This window comes from Cryphonectria parasitica (assembly GCF_011745365.1).
Source record: "Cryphonectria parasitica EP155 unplaced genomic scaffold M406scaffold_9, whole genome shotgun sequence".
In the NCBI taxonomy this organism is placed as follows: domain Eukaryota; kingdom Fungi; phylum Ascomycota; class Sordariomycetes; order Diaporthales; family Cryphonectriaceae; genus Cryphonectria; species Cryphonectria parasitica.
The window spans coordinates 2,625,429-2,642,169 of NW_024468917.1; the positions used below are offsets into that span (position 1 = coordinate 2,625,429).

Consider the following 16,741-nt stretch of genomic DNA (forward strand, 5'->3'; position numbering starts at 1 on the left):
AAACCTCCCAGCCTCGACGGCAAGAGCATCACTTCTGGGACGACCTTCAATGCGCTGGACGAGAAAGAGTCGCTTCGACCTGATGACAGTGCAAGCGTGCAGGCTGCGGCGGAGGACGACGACGCATTTTCGGTCCGAGGTTCGCTAGTCGCAGGCTCACGGATGGGCTCAGAGGTGGCTGCTCGTTTTCAGCGCATTCAGTTGGGCGACATGCCTCCGAGAAGCGTCTCCCATCAACATGTCATTGTCGAATCTGGTAACCAAGGCGTCGTCACCCCACAGAGCGCTTCATCGGAGCAAATTCCGGTCACTGATGCCAAGATTGCGCTCGTGAGCGCGACGTCCACCCCAAGCGGTATGCACGGGCAGAATCCTGATGATAAGCTCCTCGAGGCTATGTCGTCCCAGAAGGATCGGCTATTCCTGCTGAAGCTGGAGGAGACGGTTATCGAATTCGTACAGGACTCAAAGTAAGTTATCCCTGCAGACACCAGTGTCGTTCAAGAGACTGTCGCTGACTGGTTGGCGCAGGGAGCCGTTTATGGACCTACCTCCTTCCAACTCCTTCTGTAGGATGTTGACGCACAAGTTAGCTGATTACTACCACATGACACACTCGTTCGAGGCGAATGCTGGAGCTGTTCGCATCTTCAGAACTCCCTTTTGTCGAGTGCCTCCTTCGCTGGCCAGCATTGCGCAGAGCTCATCGGCTGCAAGCACGCCGCCTCCAGCAGTGCTACCCAGGAAGATCATGAGGCGTGGGGAGAATGGACTTTTCGGCCCGGGAAGCTCCGGTCCATCCAAACCAACGTCCGAGGCCGGGAGCGATGCCAAGGATAAAGCAGCTGCCAAGGAGAAGTGAGTGCTCAACACAGCCTACGCGTCAGGCACCAAGCTAACTTGTGTCTGTTGCGACAGGATGTCCAGGGAAGAGAGGGAAGAAGCTTACAACAAGGCCCGTGAGCGCATCTTCGGGACGGCGTCTACGGAGACGTCGACACTAGGTATGGCATATGCCCTTTCCGATTTCCTTTTTATGAAATTTCCAGGGCTGATGAATAAACAGAAAATGAAGACAGCACTGGGGTGTCTCGGGCAAGCTCTGTGTCGCTTCGTGACAAGGCCAACAGTGGGAAGAAAGCGAGGAGGCGACGCGACTCTGATACTTTCGAGACGCGGTCCAACTACGTTGCTTATGCGCCGGCCTATGGTCACTCCCACCAACCCACTTGGGTTCAACCGCAGTACGTCTCGGCAGGGAGCGCGCAATTCAATGCTCCCGCTACACAGCAATACGCGACTGCAATGCCTCCTATGTACGGCCCTCCGGCCCAATCGTGCCCACCTATGATGCCCGGCGGCGGCGGTTATGGAGTGCAGTGTAACAACATGCCAAACGTGAGTGTCTCAACCATTGCTTTCGATCTTGAGGACCATCGCTGACAAGTCAACAGTACCCACAGCCGCCTGGCCAGCCTCGATACCAGCCTCCAATGGGCTCCATCGCCCCTGGACCTTACGGTTCCCCAATGCAGCCTCCCCCTCCGCCTCCTCCTCCTCCTCCTCAGCAGCAGCAGCACGGATGGCAGCAACCACCGCCGCCCACGTTCAACCAGAGCCCGTACCAATCTCGGGCCACGCCAGTGACAGGGACAGGTATACCCTATCCTTACGGCGCCCTTCCGGCCAATGTCAGTCCTCATGACCCCAAGAGCCAGCATCCCATCCCTGGCAGCTTCAACCGCCATGCATTCAACCCGAAGACGCAGTCATTCGTGCCTGGTACCGGCATGGCACCCATGCCGCCTCCTTCTGGGCCTTACAACTACATGCCTCCGCGGCAGGATAGTCCTCAACTCGTGCCACCTCCCCACATGGGTTATCCAGGATATCAGACCGCGCCGCCAATGGTGCAGCAGCCTTACGGCAATGGAGGGTACGGCATGCTGCGGCAGGGATCGAACAACTCTCTCCCTCCTTACCACCATCCGCCTGCCGCGATGCAGCATCCGCCTCATGTCCCCCACCAGCTCCCACCCCACCCCGCTGCTCAGGGTCCCCATCACATTCCCAACAAGCCCTCAATGCCTCAAGGGCCACCCATGGGACACGGACAACCACCCTTCAGCAACCTGCCGACATACGGCAACCCGGCGGCCCTGCCGCAGAAACCCACAACCTAGCAAGTGCGTGCGTGCATCTACAGGTGTTTTCATTCATTCTTTCTCTCTTCTTTTTTGGTCTCCTCTCTCTCTCTCTCACACACACTCACACACACACACGGATGGACACGGATGATCATCATGATAAAGGCGTACGGAATTTTCTCGGTGCATACAGGCGTTCAGGCAAGGGGGAAGGGGTTCCTGCTGGTCTGAAGGGCTGGTCAATCATAGCATGAGTGGGGCCATCGTTCAGAATCAGGCCCAGGTAGTTAGGATTCGACTACAACACTAACATTGTGGAGGGGGAATCCAAACAAAAAAAAAAAAACTCGCACTTGCTAGAGGGATGATACTACTATACTAGATCATCCATAATACGATACAGTTTTCACAGTTCCTTCCATGACTTTCTTTAGCTGTGATCAGGGCACTCAAGCGACCACTGGCTCTTGAGGGCAACTTGTACAAGGCATGATGCTTGCGCGAGTCTTCAAAATGTCAATGACGTGAGATTTCTTTTTCCGCGCCCATCGATTTCTATTTATTACCCCTTGAACGCCTGTCGGGCTGTCACTTTTTCCCTTTCCCCAAGGCGGTCCCGCCTCGTGATCCCCCCTTGAGATCAGACCGCAACAGCATGACCCCGAATCGCGGTCCTGGTCAGTCCCTCGCCGGCGATACTGCACAGGCCACTGTATATGGATGGAGAGAAGGTCTGATGTCTGCACAACTATCAAGTCCAACACACTCATCGCTCAGTCGCCGTTCTCCCGTGGCTCGCGGGGCTCACGAGGCTCTCTTGGTTCCCTCTGCTGACCGCCGCCGCGACCACCTCCTCGTCCACCCCGCTTTCCACCACGTCCACCACGGTCACCGCGTCCGCCCTCCTTGGCGCCGTCCTCACCATCCTTGGCGCCCTCGGCATGGGGTCCCGATAGCGGCGCGGTCGCCAGCCTCTGGGCGAGGTCGATCTGCGTCTTGACGCTGTTGGCGAGGTAGCTCACCATGAGCACGTCCTGGATGTGATTGTTGAAGTCGTGCTCGATGGCGCTCGGGTCGACCTTGGGCGCGAGGGACAGGTTGTTCATCAGATACTGGCCCAGGGCCTGGTTAGGGTCCCGCTCCTCGTCCAGAATCTCTCCCACATAGCCGCTCGATCGCTCCAGCAGGTCCTCGGTCTGCGCAAGGGCGGTTGCCAGCCCCTCGATATCGGGCACAAGTGGCGCGGTGCGGCTCTCATTGTTTGAGGCGGAGGCGATGGCCTCGAGGGCAGCACGCTCGGCATCGCCGGTGGAGAGCTTGTGCGGGACCTCGATGAACAGGCACGACTCAGCGGCGCGCTCAGGGTTGACGGCGGCAGGTGCGGAGATGTAGCACTTGGTCTCGATGTCGGAGCCCGGCTCGGTGGAGATGGTCATGTGAACGGCCGGGTGAGGGAAGGTGCCGGTCTCCGGGGCGGCAAAGAAGTTCTGGATGAGGGAGGAGAAGCTGTTGAGCTCGAGGGCGGTGGCGTACCAGCCCAGCAGGGTCTCCCGAGGCGAGGCCTTGAGGGTAAGGGCCAGCATCGTGCGCTGGAACTCGACGTCCACCTCGACCTGATCCTCGTTCTCGACATGCGGGATTGCAAAGCTGTTGCGCACCTCGACCTCGGTACCGTCTTCGCTGCGGACTCCTATCAGGGCGCCAATAACGCGAGGCTTGGGTCCAGTCGAGTTGGGTGTGGGTGGATCGTCGCTGCGCGTGGCATGGTCGAGTATGGAGAGGATGGCCTGGGGAAAGGATACATTCATTAGCTGGAGCTCCATTGAGAGAAGATCAAGACACATATGAGGAAATAGCGACGTACTTGTGGCTGGATGTTGACGGTCATGGGTGAGATGTTGCTGTTGAAGCCTGGCATCGAGGGTGCAATAGGCCTGGCCAGGTGCAGGAATTCCTCCGAATCTATCGCCATCTTGAAAGATCTCGTTGGCGGAATGCAGTCGGTAAGGGTGAGGGCGGAGGTTCGGGGTGCAGGTGGGTGTTGGGGGAGGTTTCGTTTGTTGAAGTGTGCGTTCAACCCCGCGATGATTGTTCCTGTTCGTGTTGCAAAATTCCCTTTGTCGCTGCCAAAATGTGGGGCGGCACCTGCGCTCTTTGTGGGCACTAAACCGCAGGGGTCAAGTACCTCTGTACATTAGTCCTCAGTCTCTTACCCTGGTTCTCTGTACCTTTTCGCGATAAGATAAGAATTTATTTTTCGAAAAGGCAGCCAGTTGAATTTCTTAAGACAGTTTTTCATACCCTTTTTCTTTGGCTTGAGAGGCCTTTCATCTTTTCATCTTACTCTCAATTCGAGGCTTGAGAGATACTCAGGCGATCTGAGATCATGGGTCCAAGAGGTCGAGCAGGATTTCGTGGAGGCTCAAGAGGTGGAGGGCGAGGCAGAGGGGGCTCTCGTGGTGGCAGTCGAGGTGGCTTTCGAGGCGGTAGCCGAGGCGGTAATCGAGGTGGTAGTCGAGGAGGCAGTCGAGGAGGCAGAGGAGGCGTATCGCATGCTCACAGAGGACCGACTTTCGACAGTGCCAGAATAGAGTACAGGTTGGTCTGCAATCCATCTCATACTTTCAATGATATCTGACTGACTCAATCTATAGTGATTCAGAAGATGAGTCTGCAGAAGAGGGCTCGGATATGGAGGGGGAGGGGGAGGACGAGGATGACGATATTGAGGAGCTAGAAGATGCCTCGGAAGATGAAGAGGAGAGCAAAGCTCCTGCACGACCTTACATGGCACTCATGCAGAGCCTCACTGAAGATTCCGGTGCGCCCCAGGCCAAGAGGAGGAAGCTGGACCACAAACAAACACCCAGTGAGAAACCAGAGAGCAGAACGGCAGAACCAGAAAGGAATCAGGTCGAAGACGTCGACTTTGTCGATGAAGCTGAGGAAGCTCCTGGCGAGACTGATGCAGAAGCTGCTATCGATGAGGAGGAAGACGGCGAGGACGACGACGAGATGCTCAGCACCTCGGATCCTTTTGAGAGCCATTTTGCTGCGATTGATGAGGCCAGCATTACGAGAAGGCTCAGAGCGATTGAAGAGGGCAAATGGTCATTGAAGAAGGCGTCCTTGGCATCCTTGAAGGGGGCAAAAATGGTCTTGAACTCTCCAGATACGGGGGATGAGAGCGACCAAATCACCGTGCCGGGTCCCGTCCCCAGCGCTTCAGAACTATCTCTCAAGCAACGCCTGCAAATTTCTATGGCTGGGAAAAAGGCAAAGTTTGATGCTGTCGAACAGTCCCTTGCGCCAATCATGTTCGGCTACAAGGACCTGCTCTTCTGCAACCGGAACATGGGTAATGGGAAGAGTATGCGGCGTCTAGCATGTCTACATGCTCTCAACCATGTCTTCAAGTTAGTTTTTCCTTGCTCTCAGGATGGGCCCCATGGTATTGACAACATCACAGGACCCGAGACCGTGTTATCAAGAATAACGGCAAGCTTGCTCAACAGCCTGACGCGGATCTGGAGCTGCGAGATCAAGGCTTCACCAGACCGAAAGTCCTGATGATTCTCCCGACACGAGAGGCCTGCTACAAGATGGTCGAGATGATGGCATCAATATGCGAGCCTGAAACGCAGGAGAACCGCAAGAGATTCGACGACTCGTACCACGACAAGGAAGACAGGATACCTGGAGACAAACCCGCGGATTTCAAGGACCTCTTTGCTGGCAACGACGACGACATGTTCCGGATCGGTGTTAAATTTACCAGGAAAACCATCAAGTTCTTTGCTCAATTCTACAACTCTGACATACTCATAGCTAGCCCGCTGGGGTTGAGGATGGCGATTGGCTCAGAGGACGGCAAGAAGGTCGAGCATGATTTCCTCACCTCTATCGAGATCGTCCTTGTTGACCAGGTCGATGCTCTTTTGATGCAGAATTGGGAGCATATGGAGTACATCTTCGAACACCTGAACCTGCAGCCCAAGGACGACCATGGCGCCGACTTTGCCCGGGTGCGGAACTGGTACTTGGAAGACCAGGCCAAGTACTTCCGGCAGACTATCCTGTTGACCCAGTTCAACACACCTGAGATCTCGAAGCTCTTCCGGCTACACTGCCAGAACTGGGCAGGCAAGGTGCGCATAGAGCCAGACCATACCGGCGTCATCCAGGAGATCGGAGTCAAGGCCAAGCAGACGTTTTCTCGCTTCGAGGCGTCCTCGCTCGAGGATGAGCCGGAGGCCCGATTTTCGTACTTTACCAAGGCCATCCTACCGTCGCTGGCCAAGCGCTCCAAGGACAGCATGGGCACACTGATACTGATCCCGTCCTACCTGGACTTTGTGCGCGTGCGCAACTATTTCGCCACCAACGCGACGGCGGAGAGCCTCACATTCGGCACCATCTCAGAGTATGCGTCGATCCCCGAGGCCTCGAGAGCGCGGTCCCATTTCTTTGCAGGACGGCACAAGGTCTTGTTATACACCGAAAGAGCGCACCACTTCCGAAGATATGTGCTCAAGGGCGTACAGAGGATCATCATGTACAGCCTGCCCGACAATCCCTTCTTTTACAAGGAGATTGTCGGTGCCACCCTGGCCAAAGCCGAGCAGGACCTGAGGATAGAGCCGGGACAAGGGGCTGTCAGGGTCATGTTTTCCAAGTACGATGTGCTCAAGCTGGAGAGGATTGTCGGCACCCAGAGGGTTGGAAAGATGATTCGGGAGAGGGGCGACACGTTTGACTTTGTGTAGAAGGTTGGACTACTTTTGAAGTAGAGAGACAGCATTCAGCAGTAGCTCCCACAGGAGCGTTCTCCAACTATATATACCTGGTGACACCCACACAGTAGTGCTTTTCCTGTTGGTGTCTGCACGACCGTATGTTACAGTCCAAATTCAATGCCTCCCCTTCCAAGCCGAGACCCGGTCAACGCCTACTTGGTAATTGATGATTGATATCACAACGCCTCCCCCTCCTCCCATGTTGCCCTACCGCCCCCTCCCCCCCTCCCCCCCCCACGCGTCTCGAGTGTCCTATACCTGGAACTTGTACGGCCTCCCCGTCTGCTCCTCCTCCTGCTTGATAAAGTTGTTCCTCTCCTGCCTTTTTATCTTCTCCACCAGGTCCCTGAACTCCTTCTCGCCGCCCTTCCTGAACGCCAGCATCTTCTTCACGTTCATCATGGTGAGGTTGTTGGACCGCTTCTTGCCCAGCACCTCGTCCCGGGCCACGGTGGCGGCGGTCATGGCGAAGCGCACGTCCGCGGGGCCGTCGACGAATAATAACAGGGCCGAGGGCGCCTGGTCCTGCTGGTGCTTGTTCATGGGCTCGGTGCGCAGGACGCGTGTGTAGCCGCCGGGCCTGTTCTCGTAGCGCTCGCGCAGCTCGCCGAAGAGCTTGGGCAGGAGGAGGTCGGGTGTCTAGGGATTTGTACATTAGAACGGCGGGGGGGGGGCACGCCCCCGTCAATTCACCTTGTTGCTGGTCCTCTCCTGATTTCGAATTCGTAGATCAAGAAAAGAGGAGGGGAAAACATACGTAGAGAATCGCCTGTGCCTTCCTCCTCGCGGTCTCGTTGTTGTTCTTGGCCAGGGTGATGAGGTTGTCCGCTAGCCTCTGGGCCTCCTTGGCCTTGGGCCAGGTGGTCTGGATGGACTCCTGCTTGACCAGCGAGGTGACGAGGTTGCGCAGGAGGGCCTGCCTGTGGGCCGAGTCGCGGCCGAGGGTGCGGTACTTCATGTGGCCACCTGCCATCCTCGCCAGCGTTGCGCGGAATGCGCCGTCCATCGTATCGAGCTGTCTTTTGGTGTTTGGTGGTCGTGGGGCGCCTCCCTTTTGTGTTCAGTCTTGGGTTGCACTCTCGGGTCCTGTGGCGTGTTGTGTGTCGTGCTGGGGTTCTGGTCTCTCTATGAGGGTTCACCAGGTTGGGTGGGGAGGATGGATGGTGGTCGTTGTGCTGGTCCCAAGGTTCTTTGCTTGAGTCGATTGATGTTGGCGGGTCATGGAATTTTTAGAGGTGCAAGATTTGGCGGGAGCGTTCGTCAAGAAGTACCGCCTTGGTATCTCGACTCACACGTTAGGAGCACTTCTAGGCCACATAGTCACTTAAATGATGATCATACTTTATCATGTATGGCTTGTATGTGTATAAATATTGTTTAACCTTCAAATCAAAGTTTCAGTATATTTCTAAGCCAGTGCTGCTTTTCCCTGTCTTCCCTCATGTTACCCCTCGGTACATGAGAATACTTGCACTGAGAGCTACTCTGCATAAACCCAGGCACTACAGCCGGACCCCTGACCTCATCCTCGACTGCAGTCCGAAATCCGCTATAGGACATCGATTTATCTCTGCGACAACACTCTTTTATCCTCAAACAGCAGCTCAAGACCTTGTGGTCATTCCCACCCTCGAGACCATCCCCTCCTCCTCCTCCTCCTCCTCCTCCTCCTCGTACAGCTATTCCTTTTTCTTTAAAACACAAAAGAGATTGTCCTCTATTCACCAGCTCACGAAAAAAAAAAAAAAAAAAAAAAAAAAGTCTTTTAAAAAGGCCTCGCGTGCTGCTTCCACGCGGCGCGCGACATATAATCTCCCTCACAAAAGATGGGCTTCACAACAGGTCTTGTAAGTGATCCCCCTCCCTCTTTCTCCATCCATTGGCCTCACCAGCCAGCTCACACACACACACACACACACACACACTCTCTCTCTCTCTCTCTCTTTCTCTACTAACACCCACCCTCTTTTCCCCCCACACAGACCGGCGGCGTAACCCTCGTCCTCGGTGCAGCCTACCTCACCCTCCAAGCCCACCAGCGCACCCGTCAGTCGCAGGCCGAAACCCTCCGCGCCCAGGCCTACGTCCTCAACTCGCTTTCCTACATCCCCGCGTCCGCGCCACCGCCCAAGACACTCGCCGAGGAGCTCGCCCTCCTCGAGCACCAGCAGGAGCTCCTCGCGCGCGCCCAGCAGCGGAGGACCGAGCGCCTCGGCAGCGACGCCAGCTTCGTGCAGCGCGCCAAGGACAGGTGGAATGCCGAGATCGAGGGCGCCGTGCGGTGGGCGGCGGACAAGGACTGGGTCGCTGCGCGGGAGGACGCCGAGGACGCGGCGGGTCGGGTGTGGGCGCGGGTAACTGGGGGCGAACCGCCTTCTGTTGCGAGGACGGCGGAGCGGGCGAAGGGTGCGGTTGTGGATGGGGCGGCGGCGGCGCAGGGGACTGTGCAGCAGGCGGGTGTGAGGACGAAGGAGGTCGTGCAGGCCGGGGCGGCGGAGGCCAAGGAGGCGGCGGGGAGTATCTGGGAGAGAGGGTTTAGGAGGGGCAAGGAGGTGGCGTCCAAGGCGAAGGCGGCCGTCGGGCTGGCAGAGGAGAAGATCGAGAAGAAGGTGGTGCAGGCGGCATCGTCTGTGTCAGACGTGGAGAGCGTGCTGCAGCAGCGTTACGAGGGGAGACATGGCAAGGCGGCGCTGGACAAGAGCGTGGATGAAATCCTGGCGGATCGGTACAGGCCTGTGGAGGAACTGGATAATTCGAAGCTGCGGGAACGTGTAGAGAGGGCACGAGGATGATGGGCTTTCAGCGGGCCTCTTTGTTCTCTTTCGAGTTCAAGACTGCACCGCTTGTGTAAATGGCATGGATCAAACGACTACACGCATATAATGGAAAGACTAGAAGTAGAAGTGAATGGTTCCAAGTTCTACGAGACTCTATTTGTATACATAAAAACGTCTGGAGCGTAAATGAGCGACATGATTTCGTACGACTCGAGACAAATCATGTATGTACGGCATGAGCATATGCACCCAAAGACGAGCCCTTGTGACTACCAGGGAACCATTCCAATTTATTCCTGTGACTTATACATGTGAGTATATATATAAATTTGCTTGATCGGGAGTAGAGATATGTATGACCTAATACTGTGCATACCATATGGGCCGGCCGCGTAATTCAGGGGCCGTTCAGTGCAATACTGAGACGAAGATGTGGGCACAAACACGACAGACAGCCTTTGGTGGTGGAGCTTTGACGACGGCATATAAGAAAATAATAAAGCTGTCCGTCCTTGTGTGGTAAACCAATTTTGCTCCTAGCACATATTTGTGTCTTCAGTTTCCCAGCCATACCACATGCTCTCCCTGTCTCTCCCAGCCTCTCTTACTCCTTTCGATATTCTGCACAGCGATGACATCTTCCAAACCACAGGCGACACCACAAGTTGAGGCAACATATATTTGATTGCAATTTTCATTTCATTTGTAATCATTGATGACAAAAAAGAGAAAAGACCATGAATCTCTGTTGTTCAGTCAACGCCTTTCGATGCCCAGAACACCGCAATGCGCCCAAGTTAATCTTCCCCCCCCCCCCCCCAAAGGAAACACCAGCCAAGTTGAAAAAGAAAATCCTCAGCAACGCAATCAATAGATACAGTCAAAAAAAGATTTGCAAGTGCAAGACTCGGGTTTCTCGATGAACGCAAAGGAGAACGAACAAGAACCCTGTTTCCTGTCTCCTTTCTCTTTCTTTCTTTCTTTCTTTTCTCTCACACACTCTCTCCCTCATGACCGTCCATGCGACGGGCGGCCCTCCTCAGCCACAACACACACCGACTCCAGCCACTTGGCAAACCGCACAACAGGCGCATCCACAGCGCGCCAAAACACATCAGCAGCCCAGACCACACCAGGCACGATAAAGACGGCGCCCAGGAAAAACCCCCAGTGGTGGGCGGCGCCCTCGGTGCCTGTGACGCCCCAGGCCCACCTCTCGATGCCGTAGCCGACCGTGTGCAGGACAGGGCCGTGCATGAGGTAGATGGCGTAGCTGATGCGGCCCAGGTACTGCACGGGGGTGGTGTTGAAGACGCGCTGCAGGGTGGGCATGCGCGCGGTGCAAAAGACGAACAGGGCGGCGCCGATGCACTGCCAGTAGCGGTACTTGTCGTCGACCCACTCTGGGATCAGCGCGCTGAGGTAGACCCAGCCGGGCGTGTTCTCGCTGTTCACGTCGGGCTGGGAGAGGAGGTAGAGGGAGGTGGTCGCGAGCAGGGCCCATGCGAGGCGGCGCAGCTGCTTGGTTCCTGATCGCCCGCCTGTAGGAAGTTTTGTTGTAGTTGATGATGATGATGATGATGATGATGTTGGCGCGAGAGGGTCCTGGAGAAATTGGTTGTGGTGATGAGAATGGCCGTGTTGGCCAGTGCCGACATAGTCCATCAGGGGCCTGGGCTCTGAGTGCATGGTGGGCAGGGCGGCCGTGGTGGCCGGGTCGCTGTGGGCGCCGCGGATGATGTCGAGCTCGGCGTACAGCATGCCCACGTAGAAGAGCACCATCTCCCAGCGGTCGCTGCGGTAGCAAAAGGCCATGATGACGGCGAGAAAGACGAGCCGCAGCCCGGTGCGCAGCCTGGCCAGGCCCAGGAGCGTCAGGAACAGCATCATGCTGGCGCGGAACTCGACCGGGATGGTCCACAGGTGCACGTCGTAGTACGTCGAGCCGCCGTACTTGTCCCAGGTCCAGATGTGCACAAAGTCGAACATGTGCCAGCCCCAGTCGCGCAGCTGCGCCTCGGTCGTCTCCATCAGCTCCGGCGCCGTCTCCTGCACGTTCCAGTGGTACGCCCGGTCGTGGCTCCATTCGCGGTTCCACTCGTACGCGCCCACGCGCAGCAGCGCCACGACCATGAGCGTCGAGAGGATGGTGGGCAGGAACAGGCGGAACGCGCGCCGGAACACAAACGAGGTCATGGCTGTCGAGAAGTCGGCCCACCGCCGCGACCGCGCCAGCTTCAGCGGCTTCAGGGACAGCGCGTAGCCCGAGATGATGAAGAAGATGGCCACCATGGGCGGGCCCGCCCACACCAGGCGCAGGAACGGCAGCTTGAAGAGGTCGTAGTTCTCCTCGTGGGAGCCCCAGCCGTCCGCGATGGCGAAGGACGAGTAGCTGTAGTGGCAGAAGAAGACGATGAACGCGGCGAGCCCACGCATGCCGTCCAGATAGGCCGTGGCGCTTAACCGTCCCGTCTGTGCCGCCGCACCGCCAGGCGAGAGCCGTGAGGCCACAAAGGAGGGGAGGAGGAACAGGAACGTGCGGATGGCGAACGCGCGACAGCAGGACTTGGAGGGCATCCGAGTCGGCACGGCGAGGCCCCTGACGACTCGCCTGCTGAAGAGAGCCCATTCCTGCCCCGAGGGGAACCGCGTGTCGTTGTCTGCGCGCCCTGCCTCGCTGTCGATCTCCGAGGGAGACTTTTCATCTAGTAGGGTGATGTTCTCCTCAAAGGAGAGAGAAGATTTGGAGAAGGCATGGCCGTTCATTGTCCAGCAATGCAAAGGTTGGTAGGAGGGAAAGGAGGGTGGAGGATCGCAGCACGAGGCAGCCAAAAAAAATAAAAATAAAAAATAAGAAAGCCACACACACACACACACAGAGAGAGAGAGAGAGAGAGATCACACGACCGCTTTGTGACGAGGTCCTTTTGTTATTGCGTTTGGGAAGTTTGATATTCGGAATGGACCTCGCTGGAGAAAGAGCAGAGGAATCATAGGAGAGACATGGAAATAAAAAATAAAAACACAAGAATTCCAGTCAGGGTGACAGCATATCTCCCTTGACCGCTGATCGACAAACAAGGCACAAGAACAGGAACAAGGAAGAGAGCTTGTATACTGTTCTGGAACCAAAGGAGACGATGATCCTGATAAGGTAAATATTAGAGTAATTAGCATGAAGTCAAAAGAAAAAGAAGGGAGAAAAAAGAAGAGCGAGAGAGACAGAAATGAGAATGAGAAAGCACTGGTACATGGGAGATGGTCTCTCTCTTCCTCTTCGCCTCCCCCCCCCCCCCGCTCTCTCTCTCTCTCTTCCTCCCTCTCAGTCTGACACATGATCCCTCATTGCACAATGAACGGAAACACCATGCCATGATGCACAGGCCCGTCTGAAGTGTCCCAAGGGCCCTGTTGAGAGATTTGGGTGTGCTGGTAAGGGGAAGGGTGTGTCCTGCCCCTCTCTGCAGCAGAACATCCAGCGGCCGACCGCCCCGCTGTTTGCACCTCTCGGGAAGTCCAACACCGTCTGTTCTCAAAGATGTTTCAAAGTCCCAGTGGTGAGATGCGGCAAAAGGTCTGGAGACCGGATGAAGCAAGGGGTGGGACATCCACTCAGCCAAGGTCCACGCCCAGAAAGCGCGGCAATATTTGAGCATAATGGTATGTATAATAAATACGCAGGTCCCCAGCGAGGGTCCGGCTGCTGATCTTGCTGACAAGTGTGCCAATCTGGAATCTGTGGAATCTGCACTTTCCTGCGAAGATTCAACAACCTCATCAATTTAGTAAGGTGGCGTCCTCGACTTCGACCTTGACAATCATCGCTACAAGCAGAAGGTAGGCGGTCACTCGACATCTCCTTTCCTCTCCCAAGTCTCTTGATGCGGCTGGCTGCGGCTCCTCAAAGATTGCGAGACCAGGCACCAAAGTGATGCAATGGTGTGGAGAGGCGGTCCTGAGGCATTGACTCGCGGCTTCAGGTAAATGTGATCGGCTGGAGGCGAACCAGCCTTGGTGTAGAGGAATGCGCCCGACACGAACACGGCGTACTCCAGTAAGCCACACGTTTTTATTCTTGGAAACGAAGCTGGCTCCTGATTTGGCCAATTTTAAGGTTTTTACGTTAGAGTTACGGCGGACCGCCGTGGTTGCGGACAAAGGGGAGGGGGCCCGTCTTGGCTTTTCCGGGGCACTGATCTGCAAGGGCCCTCACATCCTGACGGCCTTTGTGTTACAGATTTTGCCGGCAACCGTGACTGGGCGCTATTCGGCTGTTTCGGAAACCGTCCGGATGGTGAAGCGGCCAGTCTGTAAGACCTGTCTGTGATGAGTAGACAGCGTAGGCCAAGGCAAAAGGAAATACTTGAAGCTGGGTTTGCCTCTCCCAAAACTGTTCTTCACCCAGGCCTTTCTATACAAGGCTCTCTGGCCGCCTGACCGACTTGTATGGGAAGTCAATTCGCAGCGACAACCCGAGATTGTTCCCCCGTCAGCTGAGTGTGGTACTTCTTTTGGAGTTGCGAGATTTCACGATTCAGATGCACATTGAACGTCTTCTTGACGGTTACGTATAGTTTGCTGGCGGCAGCCCCTCATGAGGGTATAATACTGGTATTCGGGCGTATTTATAGGTGGCCACTGAATCGATCCGAGGCTTCAGAGATTCCTTGCGGAAGAAAAAAACAAGGAAGAGAGAGAGAACAGAAAAAGAAAGGAGGGAAAAAAACACCGTGAAAACGCCTGCCCACCCATCTTTTTACTCCTTCTCTCTCATTCTTACTCCGTGTGTCACATTAGGTGGACAGCCAGTCCAAAAACTCTGGCGTAAAGTAGCTGATGACGATTGTGGCACCTGCCCGCAGGATGCCTTCAGTCGACTCGAAGGCCATCGTCTTGAGGTCGAACACGCCAGCCTTTGCAGCGGCGTGGATCATGGCAAATTCGCCGCTCACTTGGTATGCCGCAATCGGCAGGTCTCTGCCGAGCTCCTTGGCATCGCTGATGATGTCCAGGTACTGACTTGCAGGCTTGACCATGATCACATCAGCACCTTCGCCAATGTCTCGCACAATGGCACGCCGCGCAAGACCACGGCCGCCAGGGGGCAGCTGGTAGCACTTGCGGTCGCCAAAGGAAGGCGACGAGCCGGCAGCGTCGCGGAATGGACCGTAGAGGCAGCCTGAGAACTTGGCGGCATACGACATGAGGAGGGTCTTGTGCGCGATGCCCTCCTCGATCAGCTTGAGCTTGATGGCCCGGATGCGACCGTCGTTCATGTCAGACGGCGCCACACAGTGGGCGCCGGCCTGGGCGTAGGCGATGGCCACATCAGAGATGCGGTCGACGGACAGCTGGTTGTTCAGCGTGCCGTCGTCGCGCAGGATGCCACAGTGGCCATGCGACGTGTACTCGCAGAGGCAGACATCTGCGGTGATATAGAGTTGTGGAAAGCGCTGGCGAAGGAGACGGATGCTCTTAATGACGGGGCCATTTGGGTCGTCTGCGGCGGTGCCAAGCGCATCTTTGGTCCCGGGGTTGAGAGGCACGCCGAAGAGCATGACGGAGCGGAGGCCTCGGTGTACGAGCGGCTCGAGGAATGGTATCAACTTGTTGAGTCCACGGCGGTACTGGTTCGGGAGGGAGGGGATGAGGACCTCCTCGTCGTCTTGGTCGGACACGAACAGCGGGTAGATCAACATAGACTGTGTGAGGAACTGTCAGCTTATGCTCTTGTCCACGAGAAGTTTGCCGGCGTAGAGGAGGCTGTACGGACCTTTGTGAGCTGCCTCTCTGCTTGCCACTGCCGCGCCAGAGGATGAGCGTAGCCGCCGTGCAGCTGGCTAGAGATGTCTCCAGCAATGCTCACGCTGGTCGCACTCGTGCTTGCATAGGACATGGCGCGGGAGATGTGGGAGGTTCGGGAGGCAGCGTCCACGGTAGAGCTGGCAGATGTGTAGGAGGCATCACCACGGAGGCCAGGGCGCCGGGCCTCAGCTGCCGAGCCACGCATAGGCAGATCTTGTACGAGGCTAGAGAAGGACATGATGGCGGTGGCGGAGAAGGTCGCTCGAAGGTGATCGCAAGTCAATTCGGGAACCGGTGTTGGGTATCTTTGTGCTTGTTGAATCCTTTTTCCCCTCTTCTTTTTCTAAAATCTTTTTGTTTCTCTCTCTTCTCCTGTTTATGATTCTCGTTTGTAGCTGTAGGAAGGAGGCAACTTGTCGATAACGATTGGAAACTTGGGAGGGGTGGAGGATATCTGACACAATATACTGTCGCAGTATGTCTGTGCTGGAGATTTGCAGTGGCGAATACGGAGGGGCTGTGGAGGACGGTCTCGGATTCGTGAAATCGACCGCAGGCTATGGTAGCAGCGCCGAGGTAACAATAATCAATCCTCCGAAGATGATGTGTCGCACAAGATAAGAATCTGCAGGCTGTGGGACTCGGTGCTTGGCGTGGAGGAACCAGAGGAAGAAGAGGAGGAAAGGATCGAATTGGTCGTCTTGCGCACCGCACTTTAAAAGTCTCGAATTGAACCAAATCGGCTTCGTGTCGCTGCTCGGCACAAGAAGGGGAGAAGGCTCGGCCACCCGAGGTGGGGCGGCCAACGCCTAGCCAACCCGCTCACAGGCGAATGAGAGTCGTTCCAACACTAATCGCTCAGCACCGTATACGGAGACACCGGCTTGGGTGAGAGTGCCTTTTTCACTACACCCCCTCATGCTTCCCAATCTGGTCAAGATACACGCTGACAGACTGACTGTCCAAAAGGCAGACAAGCAATTAATTAGGTACAGTACAATCAGTCTAGCACACACATACTACTCTCAGCCCCAACGTCAGCAAGTCGCTGTCCACGGCGATGGATGAACAGCTTACTGCCAGGTGTTGTAACAAGTGTTAGCCCTCATCTCTTGATCTCCTTTTGTTATAACGAATTGATGAATCTTCATCGCGCCTAGGTGCAGTCCTCTTGACGCTATAGCCGTGTGACTGCTTGCGTATCTGTCTACCTCAA

General features: G+C 56.0%; 7 protein-coding genes across 7 annotated transcripts; 3 read left to right on the plus strand and 4 right to left on the minus strand.

The window, feature by feature from the left end:
• The first annotated feature begins 1,879 nt into the window (after positions 1-1,879).
• M406DRAFT_324652 (uncharacterized protein) lies at positions 1,880-2,559 on the plus strand. Its single transcript, XM_040919897.1, has one exon. The coding sequence runs from the start codon at positions 1,908-1,910 to the stop codon at positions 2,181-2,183; it is 276 nt and encodes a 91-aa protein (XP_040772122.1). The 5' UTR covers positions 1,880-1,907; the 3' UTR covers positions 2,184-2,559.
• Positions 2,560-2,656: 97 nt separating this feature from the next.
• On the minus strand, positions 2,657-4,242 carry M406DRAFT_324653 (Mov34-domain-containing protein). Its single transcript, XM_040919898.1, has 2 exons — positions 4,012-4,242; positions 2,657-3,934 (listed from the first exon to the last, which is right to left on the minus strand). Exons 1-2 carry the CDS (start codon positions 4,117-4,119, stop codon positions 2,921-2,923), a joined length of 1,122 nt encoding a protein of 373 aa, XP_040772123.1. The 5' UTR covers positions 4,120-4,242; the 3' UTR covers positions 2,657-2,920.
• A 701-nt stretch (positions 4,243-4,943) lies between these two features.
• M406DRAFT_267251 (DUF1253-domain-containing protein) lies at positions 4,944-6,913 on the plus strand (the record flags this gene model as incomplete). The annotated part of the gene is made up of 2 exons (XM_040917865.1): positions 4,944-5,563; positions 5,617-6,913. The coding sequence occupies 2 exons, from the start codon at positions 4,944-4,946 to the stop codon at positions 6,911-6,913; spliced, it is 1,917 nt and encodes a 638-aa protein (XP_040772124.1).
• A 282-nt stretch (positions 6,914-7,195) lies between these two features.
• M406DRAFT_267259 (50S ribosomal protein L17) lies at positions 7,196-7,916 on the minus strand (the record flags this gene model as incomplete). The annotated part of the gene is made up of 2 exons (XM_040917866.1): positions 7,196-7,582; positions 7,701-7,916. The coding sequence occupies 2 exons, from the start codon at positions 7,914-7,916 to the stop codon at positions 7,196-7,198; spliced, it is 603 nt and encodes a 200-aa protein (XP_040772125.1).
• Positions 7,917-8,543: 627 nt separating this feature from the next.
• Positions 8,544-9,816, plus strand: M406DRAFT_324655 (uncharacterized protein). The gene is made up of 2 exons (XM_040919899.1): positions 8,544-8,790; positions 8,926-9,816. The coding sequence occupies exons 1-2, from the start codon at positions 8,770-8,772 to the stop codon at positions 9,733-9,735; spliced, it is 831 nt and encodes a 276-aa protein (XP_040772126.1). The 5' UTR covers positions 8,544-8,769; the 3' UTR covers positions 9,736-9,816.
• A 939-nt stretch (positions 9,817-10,755) lies between these two features.
• Positions 10,756-12,432, minus strand: M406DRAFT_229188 (uncharacterized protein; the record flags this gene model as incomplete). The annotated part of the gene is made up of 2 exons (XM_040915805.1): positions 10,756-11,238; positions 11,377-12,432. Coding segments are annotated over 2 exons (1,539 nt in total), but the record flags the coding sequence as incomplete, so codon positions are not given.
• Positions 12,433-14,513: 2,081 nt separating this feature from the next.
• M406DRAFT_48204 (uncharacterized protein) lies at positions 14,514-15,616 on the minus strand (the record flags this gene model as incomplete). Its single annotated transcript, XM_040924357.1, has 2 exons — positions 14,514-15,424; positions 15,496-15,616. The coding sequence occupies 2 exons, from the start codon at positions 15,614-15,616 to the stop codon at positions 14,514-14,516; spliced, it is 1,032 nt and encodes a 343-aa protein (XP_040772128.1).
• Positions 15,617-16,741: the final 1,125 nt, after the last annotated feature.